We start from the raw sequence: 26,570 nt of genomic DNA, 5'->3' as shown, positions 1-26,570 counted from the left end.
TCAATGTAAAACAAATGAAAAATTAACAATTCCTTTTATTTTTGTCAAATATGAACCAACCGACATGTTTTGAGAAATAAACACTTTATATTTATATATTACTTTGTTTGTATTTAGTTATTTTATTTAGTAACAATAATGACTATTTCTATTGTTATTATAATTACAATAATAATAATTATTAATAATAATAATAATAATAATATTTATATTTTTGTTTTATTTTTAATTGCAATTGTGGAAAACTGTCTTTTATCCTTTTCTTACTGTAATTTATTTTTGTCTTTATTTTACAATGAAATATTACAATTGTATACATATTTAGTTTTTTTAATTATTATCACATAATTTTTCACACAATAATATAATAATGATGAGGATAATAAAATAATGATTTTTTTTTTACTTTTAGAATTGCAATTCTTATTTAATGTTATTCAATGTTGGAAAATTGTATCTCATTATATCATAATGTAAAGTATTATTATTATTAATACCTGATTTTTATTTTACAGTGAAATACTATAATAATAATATTTATTTAATTTTTATTTAGTCATTTTTATGTAGTTATACCACTACTACTACTAATAATAACATTAGCAACAATGATAAGTTGCGCATCTCTACAAACAAGCAATGCAAACCTGATTTTTATTTTTATATAAATCGCAATTGCAATTTTTAATCAGAAATTCCCCAAATTGCCAGTTCTTTCATCCCTGTGTTTGAAAATGGTCTCTTACCGTTTCTTACCATAATGTAAATGTTTCTTATTATATTACATTTTAAATCACAATTGCATTTTTCTTTTCAGAAAATTTCTTAAATTGTGTAACCCTACCAGTTCTGTCATCGCTATGTTTGAAAACTGTATCTTACCGTTTCTTATCAGAATGTAAATGTTTCTTATAATATTGCATTTTAAATCACAATGAAATTGTTTTTCCAGAAAATTTCACAAACATGGTATCCCTACCAGATCTATCATCCCTTTGTTTGAAAACGGTCTCTTACCGTTTCTTACCATGATGTAAATTATTCATATTATATTGCATTTCAAATCACAAAGACTTTTTTTTTTTCAGAAAAAAATCCACAATTAGTGCAGGGCCACAAGCCCAGTATTGTAATCCGACCTCTCACCTTCAGCTTGTCGAATCGCTCTCCCAGTGCTGCCACCTGGTGGTCACGGTGATGCCCGACCAGTTTGCACAGCGAGCAAATCAGCTGCTCGTCCGTCACGCAGTACATGTTGACCTTCTCCTCTCCGTGCTCGGGACAGGCCAGTCCTCTGAGGCGCGAGTCCGGCACGGGTTCGGTGAGCCGGTGTCCCGTGAAGGGCTTCTTGTTAGGGTGAGTGGCGCGCAGGCATTCCTGGCAATACGAAACCTCGCAGGTGACGCAGGTCTTGACCGCCTCCTGTGGCGGATCCTGCTCACAGAACTGGCACTGGACAGCTTCGCACGGCGAACTCATGACCCTGCCTTCGTCCACCGCCACCGAGGGGAACGGATCGCGGCTGCAGCGGCGCGTCTCACTCGGTGAGTTCGGCCCGCTCAAAGACGCCTTCTGGAAGCGGTCAATGATGTTCTGTAAAGTGACGTTGCGCTTGAGGCCGTCTAGACCCTGCTGGTCGAGGGTGATGACATAGCGGCAGGTGGGACACTGGAAGGCAGAATAGGGTTTGCTGGACTCGTCGAATGACGGACAGTGGGACACTAGAATGCGATGGGCGCAGTTGAAACACAGGCTGTGGGCGCAAGGCAGTAGTAGAGGATCCTCGAAAAGCTCCAGACAGATTGGGCAAGTCAACTCCGACTCCAGTGTGTCCATCTTCAGTGAAGCAATGAGAAAGTCAGCGAAACCCAGGGAAGCCGTTTAGCCGTCTGCGAACAAGCAAAAGACAACCTTCGCTGTTACATTAGAACTCAAATGTTAATGAAATTAATACAAGGTAATAGATTAAAAGTCCCCAAACTCATTTCTGACCATGGACCACAAAACCAGTCATAGGGATCAATCTTTTTTAAATAATCCTCATCTGATAGCTGAATAAATAATATTTCCATTGATATATGGTTTGTTATGATAGAACAATATTTGGCTGAAATCCAACCATTTGATAATCTGGAATCTGAGGGTGTTTAAAGTTTTCCAAATTTATAAGTCATAAGTCACACAGGTATATTTGTAGCAAAAAGCCAACAATACAATACATTGAATTGGTAAAAAACTATACATTTTTCTTTTATGCCAAAATCATTAGGATATTAAGTAAGTAAAGATCATGTTCCATGAGAATATTTGGTAAAATTCCTACTGTAAATACATCAAAACTTCATTTTTGATTAATAATGAACACTGCTAAGAACTTCATTTGGACAACTTTAAAGCTGATTTTTTCAATATTTAGATTTTTTTGCGCCCTCAAATTCCAGATTTTCAAATAGTTGTATCTCAGCCAAATATTGTTCGATCCTAACAAACCACACATCAATGGAAAGCTAATTGATGTAATTGATTTATAAATCTCAATTTCCAAAAAAATGACCCAAGGAAGCTGTTTAGCAGTCTGTGAAAAAGCAAAACACAACTCCTGCTGTGTTGCACTACCGTTCAAATGTTAACAAAATCAATACACACTCCTGAAACTCTGTCTGTCCTATTCACTGTGATCAGTAAGCAAGGTACAAAGCTGCTTTCCAGGACCTTCACTGTCTCTGTTGTTCTGCGGTGGATCAAACATCATACCTGTTTGACCTGCTTTTATTCTGTAAGGACACATTAAATTGATAAAAATTGACAGTAAAAGATTTATAATGTTCCAAAAGATTTCTATTTCACATAAATTCTGTTCTTTTGAACTTTCTATTCATCTGTGAATCCTGAAAAAATAAAATGTATCACAGTTTCCACAAACATATTGGTCAGCACAACTTTTTTTAACATTGACAATAATCAGAAATTTTTATTGAGCAGCAAATCAGTATATTTGAATGACTTCTGAAGATCATGTGACACTGAAGACTGAAGTAATAATGCTGAAAATACAGCAGCACATCACAGAAATAAATTACATTACATAGGATATTCATATTTAAAACAGCTGTTTTAGATTATAATAATATTTCACAATTTTTACTGCATTTTTGATCATAAATGCAGGTTTGGTGAGCAGAAGAGACTTCTTTCAAAAACACTACCGACCTCAAACTTTCGAACGGGGGTGTATAGTGCCTCAGCAACCACTCAAAGCTTTCATGACTCATATATGTTTCATAATCATAAGCTGCAGGAAAGAAAAACCAAAAGTGAGACCTTTTTATCTTTTAGTCGATTCTCCTAAAAACATTTCTCCTACTATTCCAATGTTTCTCCCGAGTAAAAGACCTCTAAACATCTCAACCATCTCTCAAACTTTAATTTGGCCTGTTTTAAGATATTTATACATCGGGAATAATAATAATGGAAACCAAAATATCAGATGCCATGGATAATCCCCTATTTTATTGAGGGGGGTCATTCGCCTAAGATTTTGAGGCACATTTCAGACTTTGTAAATGACTTCATCAAGTTATTTTTCTTCAGAGATCGCTAGGTCTATTAATCTGTTGACTTCTGGTTGCATTATATGCCAATGGGAACAGCTCACAAAAGGGGAAAAAAATATTTTTTGAGTATTTTTTTCAAAGTTTGCATGGCTGCAACACCTGAAGTATTAACAAGAGCACAAAATTAGCCAAAAGTAAATACATAAATAAAAATAATGGAAAAGTGGCAATGTCAAACATCAAAATTTACATATGTCCTATTAGCACCACCAAGGCTCTGTATTGGGCCCGTTTGCATTGTTTAAAATTATAATGGCATAAAAGTTTTAACACAGCCAGGTTCAGTAACAAGTATTAACAAGAGCACAAAATTAGCAAAAAATAAATACATAAATAAAAATAATGGAAAAGCAGCAATGTCAAACAACAAAATTTACATATGTCCTAAAAGCATCACCAATGCTCTGTATTGGGCCCGTTTGCATTGTTTAATATTTAATGGCATAAAAGTTTTAACACAGCCAGTTTCAGTAACAAGTATTAACAAGAGCACAAAATTAGTGAAAAATAAATACATAAAAAAATAATAATGGAAAAGCGGCAATGTCAAACAACAAAATTTACATATGTCCTAAAAGCATCACCAAGGCTCTGTATTGGGCCCGTTTGCATTGTTTAATATTATAATGGCATAAAAGTTTTAACACAGCCAGTTTCAGTAATAAGATCTCCTCAGAGAAGGGCTTGACGGCTCATTCAAGTGGAAAGCTTCGGTACCTGCTGCTAGTACACTAAAGCTTTGTTTCTGACAGCTCCATCAGCACAGATGTAAGCAGGCGCACTTTTGACCATCACCATAAATTGGGTGAGTTCTCATTATCCACTCATTAAGTGTGAAAAGAAGCAAAAGCTCATTACTCCACAGTGTTCAGTGAAGCTGTGTAAAGATGCAGTAATTATTGTTGGCACATCGACTGAGCAACTGTTTCTCAAAGCCATCAGGAAACAAAAGAACAATTGTTTGACGTTAATACAATAACTGTAAAAATAAAATGAAGAATCTTCAACTCAATAAAGAGGCTCAAATACAGTGTCTATTGTATTAATATTAGTTTAGTGATGCACATATGTTGGTTTATCATTATTCGGCCTCCTTGAACTCAAATTATGATCTGATTACACAAAACATATAAAAAAAAATCATATTTTGAACTAATAGTAAACTCAAGAAAACTCAATAATACTATGTAATGAATCATTTCAATAAAAGAATGGCAATAACAGAGACCAAACACTATATTTGAGCATCTTTGATGAATCGTAACCACAACACGGAAGCTCATTTAAAATGAATTATATTAATATTAATAAACGTATGTGGGTTTATCATTTTGTGCCCTGATTTTACCTAAATTTTTCTCACGTTACACACAAATGTCACATTTTTACACATTTTAAAATAATTATAAACTCGAGAAAGCTCAAAAAATGCAGTGTAGTAAACAATGTGGAAATAATAATGACATCGAACTAGCATCTTCGATTCATTTTTAATCGTAAAAGGAAGCTCAAATTAAGTATTTATTAAATTAGTATTAGTTTAGGTATAAACGTGGGTTTATCGTTATCTGATCTCATTTAACTCAAGTTATGCTAACAAAAATATGATTGCGATTTCACACTTTTAACATTTTAAAATAATAATAAAGTAAAGAGAACTCAATAATACGATATATATAATGAATAACAAAAGGTAGCACTGGAATTATATAGAGACCAAACACTTATGCGCCTCTTTGATTCATTTTTTTATCTTAAATCACAATAAGGAACCTCAAATAAAGTATTTATTAGACTATATTAATAAAGCAATACACATACTTTGGTCTATCATTATTTGCCCTGTTATTAACCCACATAATGCTCCCCTTACACCAAAAAAAGAAATAATAATAAAATAAAATCACCTTGATTTCACACTTTTCACATGTTAAAATAATAATAAAATCCATAAATATATAATATAATAATATAAATGGAGATATACAGAGATAAAAACACTTATATTCTAGATTCCAGCTCTTCTGATAGGCATTACTTCATTTCTACTCTAAATACATCCAATTAAAGATAATAAATCAAAAGTTGTGATGAATGATGAGGATCACTGAAATGGAAACTGGATCTGAACGGGTTAAAGGATGAAATCTTAAAATCCCTCAAAAATGCAAAAAATGTCTAAACATGTACTGACTTAAAAATCGCAGTTTAACAGAACAAACGTTAAGAGATATCACATGTCTACAGGAATTAACTTTAAACTCGTCTAAAGCATCGGTTTCCCAAAGCCTTTGAGAGCAAAGCTACACATCTGATTCTCAGTCAACAGCGTTTAAAAGTAAAACACGGGTTCATATGACAGACAGACTATCGTACAGTAAATGCTGTCACACACACAGATATTACAGTAAGCTACGCAGATCTGTTTGACCCACCGATGGATTTCGCGTCGCTTCACGCTTCACAGCCATCTCCAGAACTTCTCTACAGATTTCACAAAGCTTGTTTTTCGCGGAAAAAAGAGCCCTTGTGCCAGGGCAGGGATCGCAGATGGTGCAGTCACCCATAACACGATAATCCAAAGCCACGGCCGGAGCGGAGCGCTGCCCTCACACACACACGCACACACACATGAAAAGTAGGAGATAGGAAGTCCGACCCATTTCCGCGAATCGGTTCTTTCGAACGACTCGTTTCGATGATCGAGAGAGTCAGTGATTCTTTTGAGTCATCGCGTAATTTGACATCACAACGGCGCATTTTACACGCGCTACACGTTTCGATTAATATGTTTTACATTGATCTCGGTTTGAAGTTTAACTAATGTTTTAGTGATTTAGTTGTTTTGTCAAAGTTTTAGTGATTTCGTTGACTTTGTCATGTTTAAATGTCTATATGGTTTTTTAGTAAGTTTTAGATATTTTTTTTTATTATTATTATTTTAGTTGTTTCAGTACTTCCACTTAAACTAAACGAAAATGGGCCGGGGGGAAAAAGTTAAATAAATTAAGAATTATTTAAGAATAACAATTTAAATATTATAATTTCAGTTTTTATATTTTATTGTATTTAATTTGCTTATATTATCACAAGTAAATACTTTTTCATGTTTTTATACTTTAAGGATTTGTTTATATTTATGAATTATTATTATTATTATTATTGCAATTTCATAGATTCCAGTAATTCATAAAAAAATATTGTATGTGTGTGTAAATACACTATATTTTATGTAAATTATTGCCAAAGTATTCATTACTTTTTATACTAACTTAAACTTTTTATATAACTTTTTATAACTATTTATTATTTAGAAATTATAATTAAATATTGTTAAATTGCATAAGGCATAATATTACATAAATTAATAATATTATATAGACCCATATTAGTGTTGTCAAACAATTAATCTTGATTTATCGCATCCAAAATAAAATGTTAACATGTATATGCATTTATGTATATATAAATATAAAGACACACACACACACACACACAGTATATATTTTGAAAATATTTGCATGTACATAGAACATTAGTACATTAAATATTTATATTATATTTTATATTATATATAAATATATTTAATATATAAACAGCATATTTTTTCTTAAATGTATACATTAATGTTTGAGTATTTATATATACATAATAAATAAATATACACAGTACACACACATATACAGTATTATGTAAACAAAAACTTATTTTGGATGCCATTAATCATTTCAAAGCAAATATTTTACAGATAAAATACAGATTAAAAACAGATAAAAATATTACTTCTATAATTAGCGATATGAATATATTAGTAGGCCTATGATTTATATTTAATAATAGGCTACTCAAGTATAAAGCATCAAATTCTCAACAATATTTGTAATTTTATGTCTTTTTACATAACACAAAAATGCTATAAGTATTCACACGCGCGCACACACACAGACACACACACACAAGATTAACTGTTGATGTAAGAAAATCACTCGATTAATTGAAGATTTCTACATGTAAGGATTAGCTGGTTGAAGAATCGAACGAATCATTTAGGCTAGAGCTGTTTTAAGAACTGGCTCGAGAAAAGATCCGACTCAACAGAACGATTCGTTTGGCGAATCTGACACGACTGATAAACACGCACACACACAGAGAGAGAGAGAGAGAGAGAGAGAGAGAGAGAGAGACTGTAAGTAAAGTTAGCAGAGCAGGAAAAGCTGCCCGATAATTCCAGGAAAAGCGACTCCACCCAGAGAAACGAGAGAAAAGAGAGAAACGAGAGAAGCGCAGCGGGTCACTGTCTGTCTGCCGCTCACAATGCACCCTTCATCCGAGGGCCCTCACTAGGGAATAACACCCCAGAGCGCTCGGGAGGGACTTTCGCGGAGGAATAAATGTTTATGCGATGACTTCATCTGTGCTCGATACATGTGCACAAGACTGAGAGAAGAGACAAACAAACGCGTTGATTAATCAGCAGATGAGCTGTGACCCGAGAGAGGACAGATCAGCTTCACGACACACATCTCACACAGAGAGCCTAGAATTAATGCCTTTGATATTCATTCATGAAAATGATCATCATGACGGACCGAAGAGAGAACTGGCTAACAACACAGTGTGTTTTAACGCTAGCACTGGGACAAATATTGTTTTATAGCCGTAACACCAAGTGACAGATGGATTTATATCAAAATATCAAAGTGTGTTTGGACACGTGGGTTCTTTCTCTCTCTCTCTGTGTGACTGCAGTCAAGAGCCAAAAATATGTTCAAAGGATATTGTAAATATAAGTAAATAAATACATATTAATATACAATTATAAATACAAATGAATATTAATAATTAATATAATTGTAAAGCTATTACAATATCAATAATTTTCTAAATATTTAATTGGTTTGTTTTTAATATTACAATTCATCTAAAATAATTGTTACAAGAATGTATATTTTTATTTAAATAAATAAATACATTTATAATATAACATATTTATTACTTATATTGAATTATATATTATATATATATATATATATATATATATATATATATATATATATATATATATGCATGAATTTATTTAAGATAAATATGTTATATTTGTATATTAAATATATTAATATATAATATAAATTATATAAATGAATACATGTAAATATTTTCAAAATATATACTGTATGAGAGTGTCTTTATATAAGCATAATAAATATACACAATACACACATATATTATGTAAACAAAAACTTTTTTTGGGATGTGATTAATCGTGATCAATTGTTTGACAGAACTAATATATATAGCCTATGTTTTTAATATTAATGTTTTTTTTTTGCTGTATATATTTTGTTTTATTATGTAGAATTTTTCATGTGTAGTTTTTGCATTTTGTATTGTTCTTTAAACTACATTTTTGCATTCTAATATTTTCAGTAAAATTTTATTACTGTAACGCAGATTCATTCTTATATATATATATATTATATATATATATATATTTATTTATTTATTTATTTATTATTATTTATTTTTTTCTCATTAATGTCATAACTTTCAGGGCCTCATGCAAAAATGCTGCAATACGATACAAGAATCTGTGCTAAATGTCATGAAAATAATCTTGCAATGCAAAATGCATCTTAACAGTTCTCAAAATGTAAATTTTCCTTATGCAAAATATATCACTCATTTCTTTCATTTGATCCTGGAGTGAAAATCTGATCTATGAATGAGATGGGTCACACTCCCATCAGAGACAGGTATCAAATATGCTTCATAAATTGAATGCATTTCCTGATTGGGCGATCTCACTCGTCTGGGTGCTCTCACAGGCTCGCAGCATCTCTCTGCTCTCATGAAAAATACATCTTGACCGAGCAGGTCAGTTTTTCCAAGCAGCTGTCCAAGGCTTCAGAGCAGCTCATGTCAGACGTGGCCTCGGGTCCCAGTGACTCTCACACAACGAAACACTGACCTCCAGTTAAACACTGCAAACCTGCAGCTCTGAACACACTCACTCCATCACACAACACTTCATTACACTGGACTCATCGGCTCTCGACAGAGACATATGAATAAACATCTAGTTAACACTGCATTTAGCTCAGCTTTGTTTGCATGTGTGGCCTCGAGGCAATCCAAAACCTTTCAGTCTAGGTTCATCAAATACAACTGTATTAAAACTAAACAAGACAAAACAAATATGTGTGCTTAAAATATAAAAAATAAACAATTTGCTAAAGATATAACCGTCTAATAAAGCTATTGTTTAAAGATTCATAAATTATGCTAAAACCAATTTTTTAATAATATAAATATAATAATATAAAATAAATAAAAAATGTATGCTTCACATATTAAAAACTACTTGCTAATGAAATAAAAATGAAATAAAAATGTAACATTAAAAACTATTTGCTAGATATATAAAATAAAAAAGAAATGCATGCTTACAATAAAAACTATTTGCTAATTATTTAAAAATAGAAATTCTATAAAATAAAAATGTTTGCCTTAATATATTAAAAAGTTTTTATTATGCTATAAAAAATAAAATAAAAATATAATTTTACATTAAAAATTATTTGCTAATGATATAAAAATAAAATAAAAGAATGATATTAAATAATATATATTTAACATTTTAAAAACAATTTGCTGATTATATAGAATTAAAATTGAAATTATGCTTAACAAAATAAAATAATTAGCAAATGATATAAAATGAAGAATAAAATAAAATGTATGCGTAACAAAAAAAATCTTAATTTAATTTAAAAATGATTTGTTAGATACAAAAAAATATGCTTAATAAAAAATGTATGCTTAACACCTTAAAAACTATTAGCTATTGATATAAAAATAAAATAAGGATGTATGATTAAAAAACTATTTGCTTATGATATTAATGATATTAATATAAAATAAATGCATGCTTGACACAATAGAAAACTATTTACTAATGATATAAAATGTTATATTAAATTAATTAATATTAAATTGAACTTCAAAATTATTATCATGACAATAAGTTTGCTTCTTTAGTAAAAGTATCATGTAATATTTTTCAGTAAAAGCATCTACTAAAACAAGGCACAGTGCTGATTTCCAGATTCTTTTTGTCATATTAGGATGTTAGCATTACATTTTTAGTAAGTAGTTAGTAATGTCTCTCACGTGGCTTGATCTCGTTGATCAGTTCATCGTCAAACTACTTAAAAAGCCCCTTAAAGTGTATTATCACGAAGCACACTGTGATCAATGAAAGCACACATGCCATCTGCATCACAGATCAATGCTGGCTGGATGGACGATGTTGTGAAAGAGAGCTTTCAAATGACGTGCTTTCAGGATCCTGATATTCCCATTCCATCCCTCATTCCTGCAGTGATTGTTGACAGATTCCTGCCCTGCCCTGAGAAAACCAGCCCTTCTCTGCTGAAGGTTCAGCTCAGTTCAGCTCTTGATCTCACCACCGAGATATTTCAATAGCTCACTCGCAGTCAGCTGTTGTTCTTCTTCCAGCTGCATAACTTTGGTAGAGTTTTGTGTTCAAAAATGTATTAAAACAAGTGACTCCAACATGTATTAAACTAAACTTCCTCTTCACTGACGCCATCACTTTTGCTCAAAGTTTGTTTATTAACTAGTATTTTGGTGATATTTAGTTGAAGTATGAAGTTCATACATTATTATTAGATTATGCAGGCATGTTCACTAATGTTTCACAACCAAGTTATATTGCGTATCATTTCCAACATAACAAAGCGTTGCTCCTTTTTGTTGCTCATTTAATTATGAATTTTGGTCTAAATAAATGTTGGGATATATTTGTGAATTGCATTTTTTTATTTCCAACATAAAACTACTTATTTATTTGCATGTAATGCTTTGCATATATTTTATGAATTGCATGCATTACATCATGCATTTTTATATTGTATTGTTATTTAAATCAATGTTCAGCATCAAAGTGTCATGCATATATATATATATATATATATATATATATATATATATATATATATATATATATATATATATATAATGTGGAAAATCTTTAATTAAAATTTTATGAATATGTTTGCCAACCATTGCATTTCTATTTTTTTATAACTTCTAACATAACTGTTTTACTGTGAAATGTTTTAATTGAAAAGTCTGCTTTCTTTTTTTCTTTTCTTTTTTTTTCTTTTTTTTTTTTGTGAATTTTATTTTATTTGAAACAATTTTGGGATATATTTGCAAATTGCACGTTTTTAAAGCATGCATTTGTATACAGCATTATTTTAAAAAAACTATGTTCAGATTTCTGCCATTTATGTATGGATGCATAACTGTGAAAACCAATGCATTTATATTGGTTTATACGATTAACGATCTTATTATCATTAAAAATCTGTGTTCATATATTGTTTGTAAAATTGTATAATGGAATTTCCCCTTAATGTTCATTTAACAAGGAAAAATTGTTTGGAACCCTCAATGTTCAGAATGCTTACAAAATATACTTTTATTAGCTATTTTATGCCGTTAGGACCAAAATAATTTTGCGATATAATATACTTGTTAACAGCATCGTTTCATAGCATGCATTTGTGTATTGCATGGTTAAATAAATCAATGAATTGTAAAACGCATGTATAAAACGTGCATAATCTGGAGTTCAAACGCAATGCACATGCTGTGGACTGAAATATGACATCTTAACAGTGACATCTATTGGTAGTTATTAGAAAAATGGAAATGTACCGAGATAAACTTTCAAACATCTGAGGCGCTTTCTACTTCTGGCAACAGATCATGGAAGTAAAGCGACTGACTGATGGAGTCACTGGCTCCTACTGACTTATTACCTTCACAGACGTCAGAAACTGCTGAATCTGCGTAACTGAAAAGCTCCTCAGAGCTGCCCACGCCTGCGTCTGTACTTAATAAAAGTGTCTTTGAAAAGCTCCTGAAGGAATGCAGTCTCTTCTCACCTGCAACATGATGAAAGCCTCGCCGTCAGATGAGAGAGCTCAAGTTTTCCCAGAAGCGATCAGCTGAATGAGTTCAGTGAGTCTGTCTCAGACTGTCAGAGAGCTGCTGTGCTCCGCTCTTGTCTTCCGCCTCAGTTTCTGCTCTCTTTCCATCTCTCTCTCTATCCTCCGTCTTTCCCTCTTCGCTTTCTGGCAGAACATCAGAGCCTGTTCATGACGGACCGCCCAACCAGCCAATCAGAGAGCGGAGGCGTGGCGTGCACAATGTGGGCGGGGCTGAGTGAAGTTGATTCAAACGCTAACTAATTCACTAAAACTTTGTTTTATTTCTGTGGAACACTAAAGAAGAACCTTTTCAGCTCAACAACATCACTGTGAACTGATGTTGTGGAAAGACTGGTAACACTTTACAATAACCTTATTACACGGCTCTGTGGAATACTTGATTCTGATTGGTCAATCGCGACATGCCTAGGTATGTTATTCTGTGATAACAACTGGCTGGATGTACATTATCACTTACATAACATTAATTATACAATAGGATACATTTGTTAAAGGGATAGTTCACCCAAGAAAGCAAATTCTGTCATTAATTATTCACCCTCATGTAGGTCAAAACCCAGAAGATCTTCATTCATCATCGGAACACGAATTATCATTTATTATTATAAAATAATTATTAATATTTTTAATGCCCCCGTCAATAGACAGTAAGGATCCTTAAAGGTGCTGTAGGGAACTTTTGTAAAAATATATTTTTTACATATTTATTAAACCTGTCATTATGTCCTGACAGTAGAATATGAGACGGATAATCTGTGAAAAAATCAAGCTCCTCTGGCTCCTCCCAGTGTCCTATTGCCATTTGCAGAAACTCCATCGCTCCATGTAAAAAATAACCAATCAGAGCTGCGGCCCGTAACTTTGTTTGTGTTCAAAATGTAGAAAAATGTATATAATAGGCGAGTACACCATGAATCCATTTTCCAAACCGTCCGCGGCGGAGTAACCCAGTACCTTTGTGATTCTTCATAGACATAAACAGAGAGAAGTAGTTCCGGCTACAATGTTCTTCCGCAACACGCAAGCAGTTCGGTTTATTAACCGCTAGAGCGTCAAAAGTTCCCTACAGCAGCTTTAAGGCAAAGAAGTATTTGTTATTCGATTCTAACGTTAGTTAAAGCAACGTTTAGCGAACAAGAGTCTGAAATTCTCGCACGTTAAAAAATAAATACGACCTCACTTTGTGTCGATCATGTTTTCAAAATGCCTCTGAAAGTCATAAAAATAAAAAACAAAGAAATCAGATTGAGTTTGATTTTCTGCGTTTTAGCATCCGTATAGTATTTTGATAGTAAAGGATGATGAATTTGAAAAAATGGCAAATTAAATTTCAGACTCAGTGTGCAAGGACCTTTACTGCTGTTTGCCAAAATCTCACGAGCGAAATCCAATATCCAAATCCAACTCGCGTGATCGGATTTCTATTGAAATTAAATTAGTTCATTCAAGATCTGACACTTTAAAACTACACCATGCAACTTTTTTGATTAAAATATTAAACATTCATTAGTGGTGCACTATAAATATTGGCCGATGATCTCGTCAGTAAAGCCGGTTCTCTAATCAGCGCTATATTCGATCAGGTGCGTGATTTTACATAGAGCAGCTGTTACTACATGGAGCCGTTGTTAACTGACTGGCTTCGCAAATAAATGCTGAATAAACGCTTTATAGAGTGGTCGGGACGGATTTCGCGAAAAAATTGCACACATAAATTTGTTTTATTTTTTAGTAATGCATTACTTGCCTAATTGGTTAAATGAACATTGATTAATAAATGATTTAGAAGTATTTTTCATTGTTAGTTCATCTTACCTAATGCAGCTACCTGTTAACCAATGAAAAAGTGTTACTAAAACTATATTTTAGCGTTCCAGAGAAAAATAACAGCATACAGGTATGAAATTACATGAGGGTACTGTAACTAATGGCCACAAAGGCATATTTAGTTCACGCTATACCACACAACTCATGATGACAGCGCTGAGAAATCCAGTTTAATTTGATCCCACGGCTGCCAGTCAGTGTCTGCAAGAGTTAATTATCTTCTGCAGAGACAGTGAACGAATCACTGTGTGACAAGCGCTACATACAGTAAATATCTTCTGTTCTAATAGAGCTACATTATCATCATGAAGGTCTCTGGAAGCACCAGCTGATGCACAAAAGGACAAATTACTTTATGACCGTATTCTGTGGTTTCAAATGTATGAACTAAAAGGGGATTTCCTTCACATCTTGAACAGGCCTAACTCATGTTTCTACAACATGTGCGACGATGAAACTTTCAGCACATTGCACAACTTATAATTGGGTGTTTCTTCAACTTCAGGCACTTTTCCAGTATGTCACAGGGGTTGATTTTTATTCAAACTAACGTATTTTAACTCTTTGTTATATGAAGGTCTCATCAAAACTTTTTGGAAACTGGGTTATCATGCCTTCATCTTTCGCTATAAATTGTATATTTTGTTGCAGACTCAGACTTTGTCTTAAAGTATGAAAATCAATAACAAAAATATATATTTAAAACTATGGCAATCTAATAAACATACACTGAAGCAAAGATTGGTGTTGAAACAGTTTGCACTCAAAATTACAAAATGTATTTTCTTAAAAAAAGAATTATAGCACATAAAAACTAAAAATCAGAACTAGAGGACTAGACTAAAATATACAAATGTTTTGTAAATATTGCATTCATTTATATCAATATTTACTAACAATATGTTATACATTTCAACTGTAATTTCCATCAAAACCAGCAAAATAAAGAATAAAAGGCTAATACAGTTTTAAATGTTAGTGTACTTGTTTGCGGAGAAGATGGCAATGAAGATCTTGAGAGGAAATATAAGATGCATTTTGTAAAAACAAATAAAAATTAAGGTAAATATGAATTTGTGCATAATTGTTTATCAATTTACCAAATTATGCACAAATATTATTAAACACATGCACTCACTGATGCAATTGATACACTTAGAATGACTTAAAATGTTACATTATTATAAAAGGTTGTTTCAACTTAAAACTAAGTGTTCAATAGCCTTAAAATTTAAGTTTAACCAACCAGGATGTTTGAAAAAAAAAACTAAACAAAACAAAAATAACTAAATGCACGATGTGAATTATTAAAACAGTCAACTTTTGCAGTGAAAGATAAAAGATTTTAATGATTAAAATCCGAGTGCACAATCTGAGATAGGAATGATTGATTGCTGGTTAACCGAATGACAGAACTCATTTGATCAAGTGCATTTGAGTTCTGTTAGCTGTCAGATTGTTTTCTAAAAGCTCAAGTTGACAAGAAGTTCCCAGCGTTGAAGAAACAGCCGTTTATAGATTTAACACGCTGCATTTGACGATTTGACACGCAATCTGATCGCCTGCTTTATATACTCGCTCATTTCACCCAACCGCTTTCACTAAACAAACGTTTACTCTGCTCTATATGTGTGCGAGTGTGGAAATACTTTGGTCTGCTGCTGTAATATGATTGCCACTCTTTCCCAAGTCTGTGGTAAAACTGAAGAATGCTGGAATTTGTGCAGTCTACAGAAATCCTTCATCTGCACTGTATTTGAGTTCGACTGCAATGCATTGTTCACCAGCTCTTGTAAGCATGAATGCTATCGATACCTCCAGCCGTCTGATATGGATTGGGATAATGATTGTTCCACATATGATCTGTGGTTCTGTGCCTGGGGCATGCATTTTTTCCAAGCCTCACTCTGGCTTTATTCAGCAGCTCTAATTCTGTCTGAAAATCTTCAGCCAAAGCAAAGCAATAAAACCAAAGCTTCAGTGAAACTAACTAACTTAAATAAACTAACTAATAAACTGTGGAGTCCACCAGTAACTGATATTGATTCCATAATGAATTTGTGAACTGTAAAAGACGAGTTCAGACGGAAGTTAATGGTGCTTGGTGTTTATCCCAAGCCACATTTCCTTTTAAAATTAAATGTTGCATTGGAGTTGCACAACTAAATGTTTCTTTCCTGAAAGATGCATTTGTGTTTGAGCAGCAGCAGTAAAGTGCATGAATTCAGGTTTAAGTCTTTGATTTTGTGTAAAAATAAGAATCAGAATGTAATCTGACTTAATGGCCTAAACAGTATATAGTTGAATAGATGCAAGTAAAGAAAACCAATCAGAATTCAGTATGCAAATATTACAGCAGGCCATCACTTTTTGAATGGTGAACAAATCAATACTAGATTAAAATTATACGCAAAATAAAGCTTGAATGAAAATTGCATGAAAAAAAAACATTCTAAATAAAGACGAATAAGCAAATAAATAAATACATAAATAAATATTGGTGCCCCTAAAACTAAAATTATCTGCAAAACAAAGAGACTGCATAATAACTAATAATATATATGATTAGAGATAAATGAATTGAGCTAAACAAACAAACAAATAAATGAATGTATAAATAAATAAATAAATACATAAATAAATGGTAGCACGGTTAAGACTAAAATGATCTGCAAAACAAAGTTTGAATGAATACTTCATATAAGTAAATAAAAAAAAAATGAATGAATGAATGAATGAATGAATGAATAGTAGTAGCCCCTCCAAGACTAAAATTAAGGGAAAAGCCAAGTTTACATGAAGATTGCATGGCAATAAATACATGCATACATAGTATCACTAATACTGAAAATGTCTGCAAAACAAAGTTTGCATGAAACCTGCAGGGTAACAGTTCAGGCTGAATTAATTGCTAAATTGAAACCTTTAGATTTAGAGATTTAAAACAAACCCTGAGCAGAATGACTGAGACAAACTCCGCAGAAAGAAAACAACCATGAAACGGCTTGATGATTAGTCCTCTTCAGCGGACCAGATATCAAACAATCAGCCACTGAAACACAGCAAGCAGAAAGCAGCAAACAATCCCTCCTCACCAGTCTGAGACCCAGCGTTTGGCCATTTCTGAGACGCCTTCCTCGAGCACCTTAAGAACCAGATGCTAAATGTGATATTTTCCCTCCAGCTCTACTGGCAAATCATGCTGGTGAGGACGGATCCAAACGCCTTCCTTCAAGCCCTGAGCTTTTGTCTCTGTATTTTTGTCTCGGGACACTTTAGAAGTAAATTTCCCCCCGTCGCCCGGCGAAACTGCCACTCAAAGTGGAGAGACATCCGGAGGGAGGCGTTTGCAGTCACAGACACTTGCTAATTAGGACAAAAGCATTAAAACAAGGTTAGAAGGACCTGACAGCATGAGGGCAGCGTCTAAATAACGCCTCTCATTCCCAGCGCTCATTTGCATGGAAATCATGCCAGGCTGCATTCACTTTAAAACAGGCCGTGAAAACTGACTCAATGTGAGTAGTCGACTTCAAGAGTGAAGAGCAATGGGGCTTTTTTAACCAATTTGTACCCAGAATGCTCAACAGAGCCAATGCATGTATTTGAATTGCATAAAAAAAACTTAATGCCATTGCCAAACCTATATTTGCTCAAATATATCACCAAATCAGCATCAGCAAATAACATATACAATATTCCAAAGAACAAATTTACAAAATTTATAAAAAATAAACATAATTAAATCATTATAAATCTAGTTTTGATATATAGTAGTTACATTTTGATTACTGTAAGATTGGAAATGTTTTTTTATGCATTTTATTCTTTATTATTTGCCCTTGAAACACATTGTGAAATATATTTTGACATGGTTATTGTGTATTTAAAACACATCCAGTTTATTAGTACTACCTGTTTCATTTAGAGTATTTATAACTATAAAGTTAATTGTAGTTTGTTTATTTTAAAACTACATAATTCAAAAGAATGTACAGTTTATATGCAATACAAATACATAAATCTTTTGAGTGCAGATTCTGCTCCATTTTTTATGATTTAAAGATGAAAGAAAGATATTCCAGCTAAATATAAGATTGAAAAAAAGTTGTTTTGTAGTATGTGACACAAATTTTCAATTTACTAGGAATATTTCTATACTTAAAATCTGGAATTGTTACATCATATATTGAACTCCTGTAAAATATCCCACAGAAGTAATAAGAGTGAGTAAGGTCTTTTTGAGTAAGGTCTTTTGGGGTGAACTGCTCCTTTAAATCCATTGCATGCTTGTCATGCCAGCTGTTGCCATGGCGCTCTGCGGGCATCTGCTACACATCTTGGCAGTCGCGTAAAACCTGAGACTCCTTCACTTTTGGAGACACTGAGGAGTTTGGACCAAAGCAAGAGACTCGTCTACTGCAGGTTACATGTAAACTAGTCCCAGCCTCAGATGGGTTCACCAGCACTGGATCTGCTGAGTTTCTTAAGTCAGCGCCTTCAAATGCAATGCAGAGTTTATTTCCAGACCTGACGAGATATTCACCAGCTGCACTCAATGTATTCTGCTCTGTTCTGCAACATTTATCATTATCATTTCTAACAAATAATAATAATAATAATGATATGTTTCATTTATATTGCGCCTTTCTTGTGCTCGAGGACGCTGAACATTGTACACCAAAGCAACAAAAATTGATAACAAGAAAAAATATCAATGGATATTTGCCCAATGCACATAATGCAGTTGCATATTACACAGATTATGTATTGAAGACAGTGCTTTAAGTGGGCTGGTACGCACAGCCACTTCCAAACATAGCTCTTGAGCATACCACCTCCAGTTTAGGAGTTCAGAGCAGCTTCGCGGATCATTTGAATCAGTTCGAGAAATCGGAGCGGGTTCGCGAATCATTTGAATCAGTTTGGGAGTTTGGAGCGGGTTCTCGAGTCAGTTTGGGGATTGCAAATCATTTGAATCAGTTCGGGAGTTCGGAGCTGCTTCGCAGATCATTTGAATCAATTCGAGAGTTCGGAGCGGCTTCGCGGATCATTTGAATCAATTCGAGAGTTCGGAGTGGCTTCGCGGATCATTTGAATCAATTCGAGAGTTCGTATAGGGTACGCGAATCATTTGAATCAATTCGAGAGTTCGGAGCGGGTTCGCGAATCACTGAGTCAGTTTGGGGATCGCAAATCATTTGAATCAATTCGGGAGTTCGGAGCGGCATCGCGGATCATTTGAATCAATTCGAGAGTTCGTATAGGGTTCGCGAATCATTTGAATCAATTCGAGAGTTCGGAGCGGGTTCGCGAATCATTGAGTCAGTTTGGGGATCGCAACTCATTTGAATCAATTCGGGAGTTCGGAGCGGCTTCGCGGATCATTTGAATCAATTCGAGAGTTCGTATAGGGTTCGCGAATCATTTGAATCAGTTCGGGAGTTCAAAGCGGGTTCGCGAATAATTTGAGTCAGTTTGTGGATCGCGAATCATTTGAATCAGTTCGGGAGTTCGGAGTGGGATCGCGAATCATTTGAGTCAGTTCGGGAGTTCAAAGCGGATTCGCGAATCATTTGAGTCAGTTTGGGGAACGCGAATCAATTGAATCTGTTCGGGAGTTCAAAGCGGATTCGCGAATCGTTTGAGTCAGTTCGGGAGTTCAAAGCGGGTTCGCGAATCATTTGAGTCAGTTTGGGGATCGCAAATTAATTGAATCAGTTCGGGAGTTCGGAGCGTGATTCATTTGAATCAGTTCCGGAGTTCGGAGCTGGTTCGCGAATCATTTGAGTCAGTTTGGAAGTTTGAATGCAGTAATGCAGTAGCTCTTTCTAAGGGTATTTTTTCAAAATCCTTTTGCACATTTTATTTATGTTCAGTTGTTCTTTCTAGCTCAAGCAAATCCACAAACTTATAAAATGATTATTATTAAGGTTGCCTGTTGACTGTTGTATATAAAATCCCTTCAATATAGTTGTTGTTACCTCAGGGGATGAGGGGAATCATCAAAAAAAATTAAAAAAAATAAAACAGAAAATATATATATTTTTTGGCTATAATAGAGTACCGGTACCTCTTTTGGGCCACTTAAAGCACTGATTGAAGACATAAAAATGGAAAAGAAAACGGACAAATACACATGTAAATTAGTGATTGTGTTGATTAAACAAATAGGTTTTAAGGTTTGACTTGAATTCACTACAAGAGGTGACTGTTCTGAGTGTCAGGGGAAGTCAATTACAAAGTTTTGGTGCAATAACGGAAAAGGACCTGCCGCCCATTGAAGATAGGCCGAACCTCGGTACAGAATGAAGTTAAGAATTAGGAGACCAGAGTGTGCGAGAAGGTATATAAGAAGAGAGTAGGTCAGAAAGATAGGAAGGAGCAAGACCTTTAAGTGTCTTAAAGGTAAGCAGAAGAATTTTGTATTGCACACGAATAGATACAGGAAACCAGTGATGATTAAATAAGAAAGGGGTGATGTGAGCAGATTTTTTTGTTGAAGTTAATAATCTGGCAGCAGAATTTTGCATTTTTTGCAGACGAACAATGGATCGCTGGTAAGCTGGAGAAAAAAGCGTTAAAATAGTCTAGGCGAGTGGTAATAAATGCATGCACTAATTACTCCGCATCTTTTCTACTGAGAAAAGGACGAAGTTGGGCAATTCGACAAAAAAAAAGCAGCTTTGGAGAGTTTACTAATGTGGCAAAGGTTAGTGATGGGTCTAGAGTGACACCTAAGTTTCTAACAGTAGCCGATGGAAAAATAGGTTAACAGCATCAAGGTCAATGCTAGAAACATCTTTTTTTTATTATTATTAGAGATGGGGGACCAATTATTAAAATTTCTGTTTTATTCAAGTTCAGACTGAGAAAATTAGAATGTAGCCAATCCTTTTACTCACTGACACATGAAGATAAGGATGCCATCGACTGGGTAGAATCTGGTTGACAAGCAGTATATAGAGTACAGACCAAAAGTTTGGACACACCTTCTCATTCAAAGAGTTTTCTTTATTTTGATGACTATGAAAATTGTAGAGTCACACTGAAGGCATCAAGGGCTATTTGACCAAGAAGGAGAGTGATGATGACCTGGCCTCCACAGTCACCGGACCTGAACCCAATCGAGATGGTTTAGGGGTGAGCTGGACCGCAGACAGAAGGCAAAAGGACCAACAAGTGCTAAGCATCTCTCGGGGAACTCCTTCAAGACTGTTGAAGACCATTTCAGGTGACTACCTCTTGAAGCTCATCAAGAGAAGGCCAAGAGTGTGCAAAGCAGTAATCAAAGCAAAAGGAGGCTACTTTGAAGAACCTACAATATGACATATTTTCAGTTGCTTCACACTTTTTTTGTTATGTATATAATTCCATATATAATTCCACATGTGTTAACTCATAGTTTCGATGCCTTCAGTGTGAATCTACAATTTTCATAGTCATGAAAATAAAAAAAAAACTCTTTGAATGAGAAGGTGTGTCCAAACTTTTGGTCTGTACTGTATCTGGATGTCATCAGCATAACAGTGGTAGTTAAAATGATGACGACAAATTATTTGGCCAAGAGGTTGAATATAAAGGATGAATAATAATGGTCCGAGAACTGAGCCCTGGGGAACTCCTTGTTTGAGCAAGACAGTAAGAGTCATTATTGCCTGTCTGTGAGATATGAAGAGAACCAGGATAATGCAGAACCTGAGATGCCAACTTCTGCAAGGCGAGAGAGTAATATCTTATGACAAATTAGTCAATTACATTAGTAACTGTTTAGCAACAGCTTAACAAGCGTCTTTCAATTCCTAAGCAACCTCCTTAGAAGTCCATTATGAATACTTTAGCACTGGCCAACCAATTATTTGGAACACTTAATAAACTTCTTTAGCAACTATCCAGAACACATTACTGTTTAGCAAAACCTTAGCGAGCACCAACCAACCGCCCTTGCTACTGCCTGGAGACACCTTAGCAAAAACCCTAGCAACTGCATAGGAAACACATATAATACCTTTAGCAGTGGCCCAGAAAGACACGTTTTCAAACTCCACAGGGTTTGTAGAGCCATGCAGAACACATTAGCAACTGCACCCTAGCAACCACCGAAACACTTTAACAGCTATTGTAAAAGTTGTCACTCCACGGGGCTTTTATAAACCTTTTCAGGCCAGTGTTGGTCAAACTTTCCTCGTCTAGTTTAAATAGAAATAATCTCTTCTTCTTAAGTGACACTTAAACTGAAAAACAAGTTCAATCTCAGAGTAAAACTATCAGTTTAATACGTGTCCCTCCTTTCATTTTCTGTCATGATTATTATAAACACTGATGTAAAATCCATGCATGTTTGCAAATGAAAGTTATTTGCTGGCGGTGATGAAGCGGCCCTGAGAGAGGATCATATTGCATTGACAACAGTTGTATTCAGTGTTTGCCAGCAGCAGCAGCAGCAGCAGAAGTGAATGACTGTATGCTAAACTCATCTCTGTCTTCTCTGCCAAACGCCGCTCTGCCCTCCTGCCAGCGATTCCCAAGCTATGCCATTCAGTGCTCCAATAACAAATGCTAAGCATTATTAATTTAGCACGCTTGAATTATACATCAAAAGACGGACCTGACCGTTTCAAATCAACAGAAAATATTCCTTTAGGCAGTGAGCTTGTACAACTGTCAATAAACAAGCCATTTAAATGCAATGCATACTGTATTTGACAATGTTTACATCATCAGACATGTGACAGAATTATGAGCATGTGCACATTTGTGTGACTCTACTTAATTAATGCAGTGTTTCCAAACCTTGCAAGCAATGAATTTCAGTAATAGACAAAACATTTTTTTAACATTGAATGGGTTTTAAAAATATATAACAATAACTTTATTATTTATTATAAGTGAACATAAAACAATCTTTACATTGACTACAAAATGTAATATTGATTCATCTTTATTCTATCCACAAAAGTTCATTGGCGAAGAATAGCAAATAATTATTTTTTTTTAGTTCTGTGATTTCCATTAATGACAGGCTGCAGCAGGTTTGACTTTAAAAGCAGCACTGTCTCTTTAAATCCTGATGTACATTTGGTTTTCTCTCGTCTCTTTATGATCATTTAGTTTTGAACTCATTTAAGACTGTACTTACAAGGTCACTTGCCAAAAACATTTAGCAATTTGACATAATTATGAGTTTTTGTTGTTGTTGAAGCTCTGTTATGCTATCTGAAGTGCTATCTGTGCCTCTTTTGCATCTTATTGTGCTTGATAACATGTTCATATTGATCTAATGCATTATATAAGCCAAAGCATGCATTAATTGCATAATTAACATGTTAGTTTTGACAGCCCTAATATATATGTTATAGTACTGTATATAGTGCTAGATTACTTACAAATTGTAGTCCATTACAGATTACATGATGAAAACTTTAGTTAGTAATGTAATCTAGGTTACTCATTTTAGTTAATACAGTACATTCTGACCATGTTTAGATTACTTTTTATGTAACTTGTTTTAAACATACCATTAATAAACATAACATATTGATATAAAACAGCAAAGAGAAAGAAAATATATTACATTTTTGATGGCAACATCATAAAATGCACTACAAATTGATTAAATGAGGGTTTCTCAAACTGGGCTTAATGTAGGATCTGCAGTGTGTTTGTGAGTTATTAGAACGCTAATTATTAATTACATAATAAATATGTAAAATAAGTTATTTAAACTCTTGAGCACTAAAAATAAAAAATATTTAATTTGTTTACTTGCATGACAATGTGACAATGTGAATATATATATATATATATATATATATATATATATATATATATATATATATATATATATATATATATATATATACATAAAAATGCATTAAAAATAATGTATATTTTTACAGTAAAAGCCACTTAATTTATTATTTCATATTTAAATATTATATTTTATATTTATTTTTATCTTAAAGACTTATTTTCAGATAAGTTTATTTTTATTTAGTTACTCTTTTCCTTTTACATTTCTTCAATTTAGTTTCACAAACCTCACAATATTATTGCATTGTAAAAATAAATGCATTCACAAAGAACATTTTTAGCTTAAATATTTTTTAAAGTTGAGCATTACTAGAAAAATAATGATAGCGATAAAAAGCACACTGTATATTGTTACAATAAATTATATATATAAATAATATATATATTTAATTAATTTCAAAAACTTTTCCAGGCCCTGGAAATCACGATTAGCTTTTCCAAAAGCATGTGGACACTGTTAATAAATAATCACTTGTTCTTTTAAATGCAATGCAAACTTCAATAACTTAATTAACTACATCATCACATTTCCAGAAAGAGTTCTCTATTCAGATCTCATGAGCGCTGGTCACCGACATCATCTGCTGCTCAACCATAACTGACTAAATAAGTAGGTCATCAATTAAAAGGACAAAACAACACACTAGTAAAGACATTCAGAGAGACTTACAGTGAATCTCAGCTGAGTTTCCACGAGTAAACAGCTACTGAGCAGAACAGAGCTGATGTCCAGACAGACGCATGTGAAGGACAATGAAGCGCTGCTGTGTGTGTGTGTGTGTGTGTGTGTGTGTTCATGCGAGCGTGAAGCGTGCAGCATCATCATGCATTACTGCATGCAGGGAACCCCTCGAACAGACATGCTGTCGGCCTGGACACGCCTCCATCTCTCACAACAAAGGACTGCTGATGGTCATATCATGTGTGACCAGGCCCAAGCACTTCACCAGAGAACATTAGCATTAACATTAACAGAGCAGCTAAAACCAGCTCAGAAACACTGATTCACACCAGCAACACTCACTAATGATTGCTAGAGTCTGGTATTGTTGCATGTGTAAGATGATGCTTGTATAAACATACTTTAATACACAGCTGACTAATATGAAAATACACTGTACGAAAATGAATCATTTTGTGAAAAGACGTTTGAATTGCAATGCTTTCTGAGCAATTACAAATATATATTAAGCTATATTTATCTATATGAATATATATGCATATATTATATTTTATTCCTTCCAAGCTATTTTTTTTACATATTTTAACAATACATTTACATGCATATGAATATATATGTGCATATATGTAATTATTTTTTATATAATATTTAAAAAGTATAACACATTATGCTTTGTGTGCAATTGTTTCATATTTTAAAGTTACATTTACATATGATAAATGTCGTATTATAAATGAATATGAATATATGTGAATATTCATATTATTTACTAATTGTTATATTACGTTTACACACAGATACACATATATGCTTTGTGTGCAGTCTATTACATATTTTGAAATTACATTTGCATATGACTTACATTTATAATATTTTAATATATTATATTTGAAATTTTCATGCATATTACATATGAATATATACATTTATATGCTTTATGTGCAATATGTATTTTGCCAAATATTTGCAATGCTTTCTGTACAAGTGTTTTGAAAAGTATTTGCATATTCATTAATGTGATTCATGTGTTTTTTTTACACACACACACACACACACACACACACACACACACACACACACACGTTTTATATAATATTTTATACACACTAATAAATACATAAATAAATAATATGTATATAAATGAATTGCAATGTTTTCTGTGCAGTGCAAGTGTTGTGAAAGTGTAAATGAATGTGAATTCTTCATGCGCTCTGTTTCTCTGTGGCTCTGGGCTGTTGTGTAATTAGCAGGGGCTCGTTAGGCTGTGAGGAGCTCTGAGATCACTGACCCGAACAAAACTCTTTCTTCTGCTCCTACAATACAGAAAAACCCACTGCCCATCTCCCAGCACGACTGTATGTTTGTCAAACTCAGTCTGTTATTGTGGCGTCAACTGTTTCAGAGTGAACTGTGATTGGTCGCTTTACACGTCACTCAGAAGCAGCTCCTCCTGTGATTGGACAGAATGTGAATCTGTGTGGGATCGACAGATGAGCACATTAACACCGAGAGGGAGCTCACAAGCACCCTTCAAAAACATCCCACACGTCACACTCCATCACCAGTAGAGAGAAGTGCTCCTCAATCTGACCT

The 26,570-nt window shown here is 33.7% G+C and overlaps 1 protein-coding gene across 4 annotated transcripts in view; it reads right to left on the bottom strand.

Moving 5' to 3' along the window:
• mid1 (midline 1) overlaps positions 1-25,027 on the bottom strand; it is a 47,538-nt gene extending 22,511 nt beyond the window's left edge. Inside the window, exons 1-2 of one of the 4 annotated variants that reach the window (XM_026271100.1) lie at positions 24,966-25,027; positions 1,147-1,889 (exon numbers count right to left, since the gene is read on the bottom strand). In XM_026271100.1, coding sequence (XP_026126885.1) covers positions 1,147-1,836 — 690 coding nt within the window. In that variant the 5' untranslated portion in view covers positions 1,837-1,889; positions 24,966-25,027. Of the gene's footprint in view, positions 1-1,146; positions 1,890-6,049; positions 6,261-12,589; positions 12,772-17,577; positions 17,663-24,965 lie in introns of those variants that run through there. The other 3 variants (XM_026271099.1, XM_026271098.1, XM_026271097.1) reach the window with 3 other exon arrangements.
• Positions 25,028-26,570: the final 1,543 nt, after the last annotated feature.

This window comes from Carassius auratus, chromosome 9 (assembly GCF_003368295.1).
Source record: "Carassius auratus strain Wakin chromosome 9, ASM336829v1, whole genome shotgun sequence".
Lineage (NCBI taxonomy): Eukaryota > Metazoa > Chordata > Actinopteri > Cypriniformes > Cyprinidae > Carassius > Carassius auratus.
The sequence above is the reverse complement of the archived record's forward strand: the minus strand, read 5'-3'. Positions and strand labels throughout refer to the sequence as shown.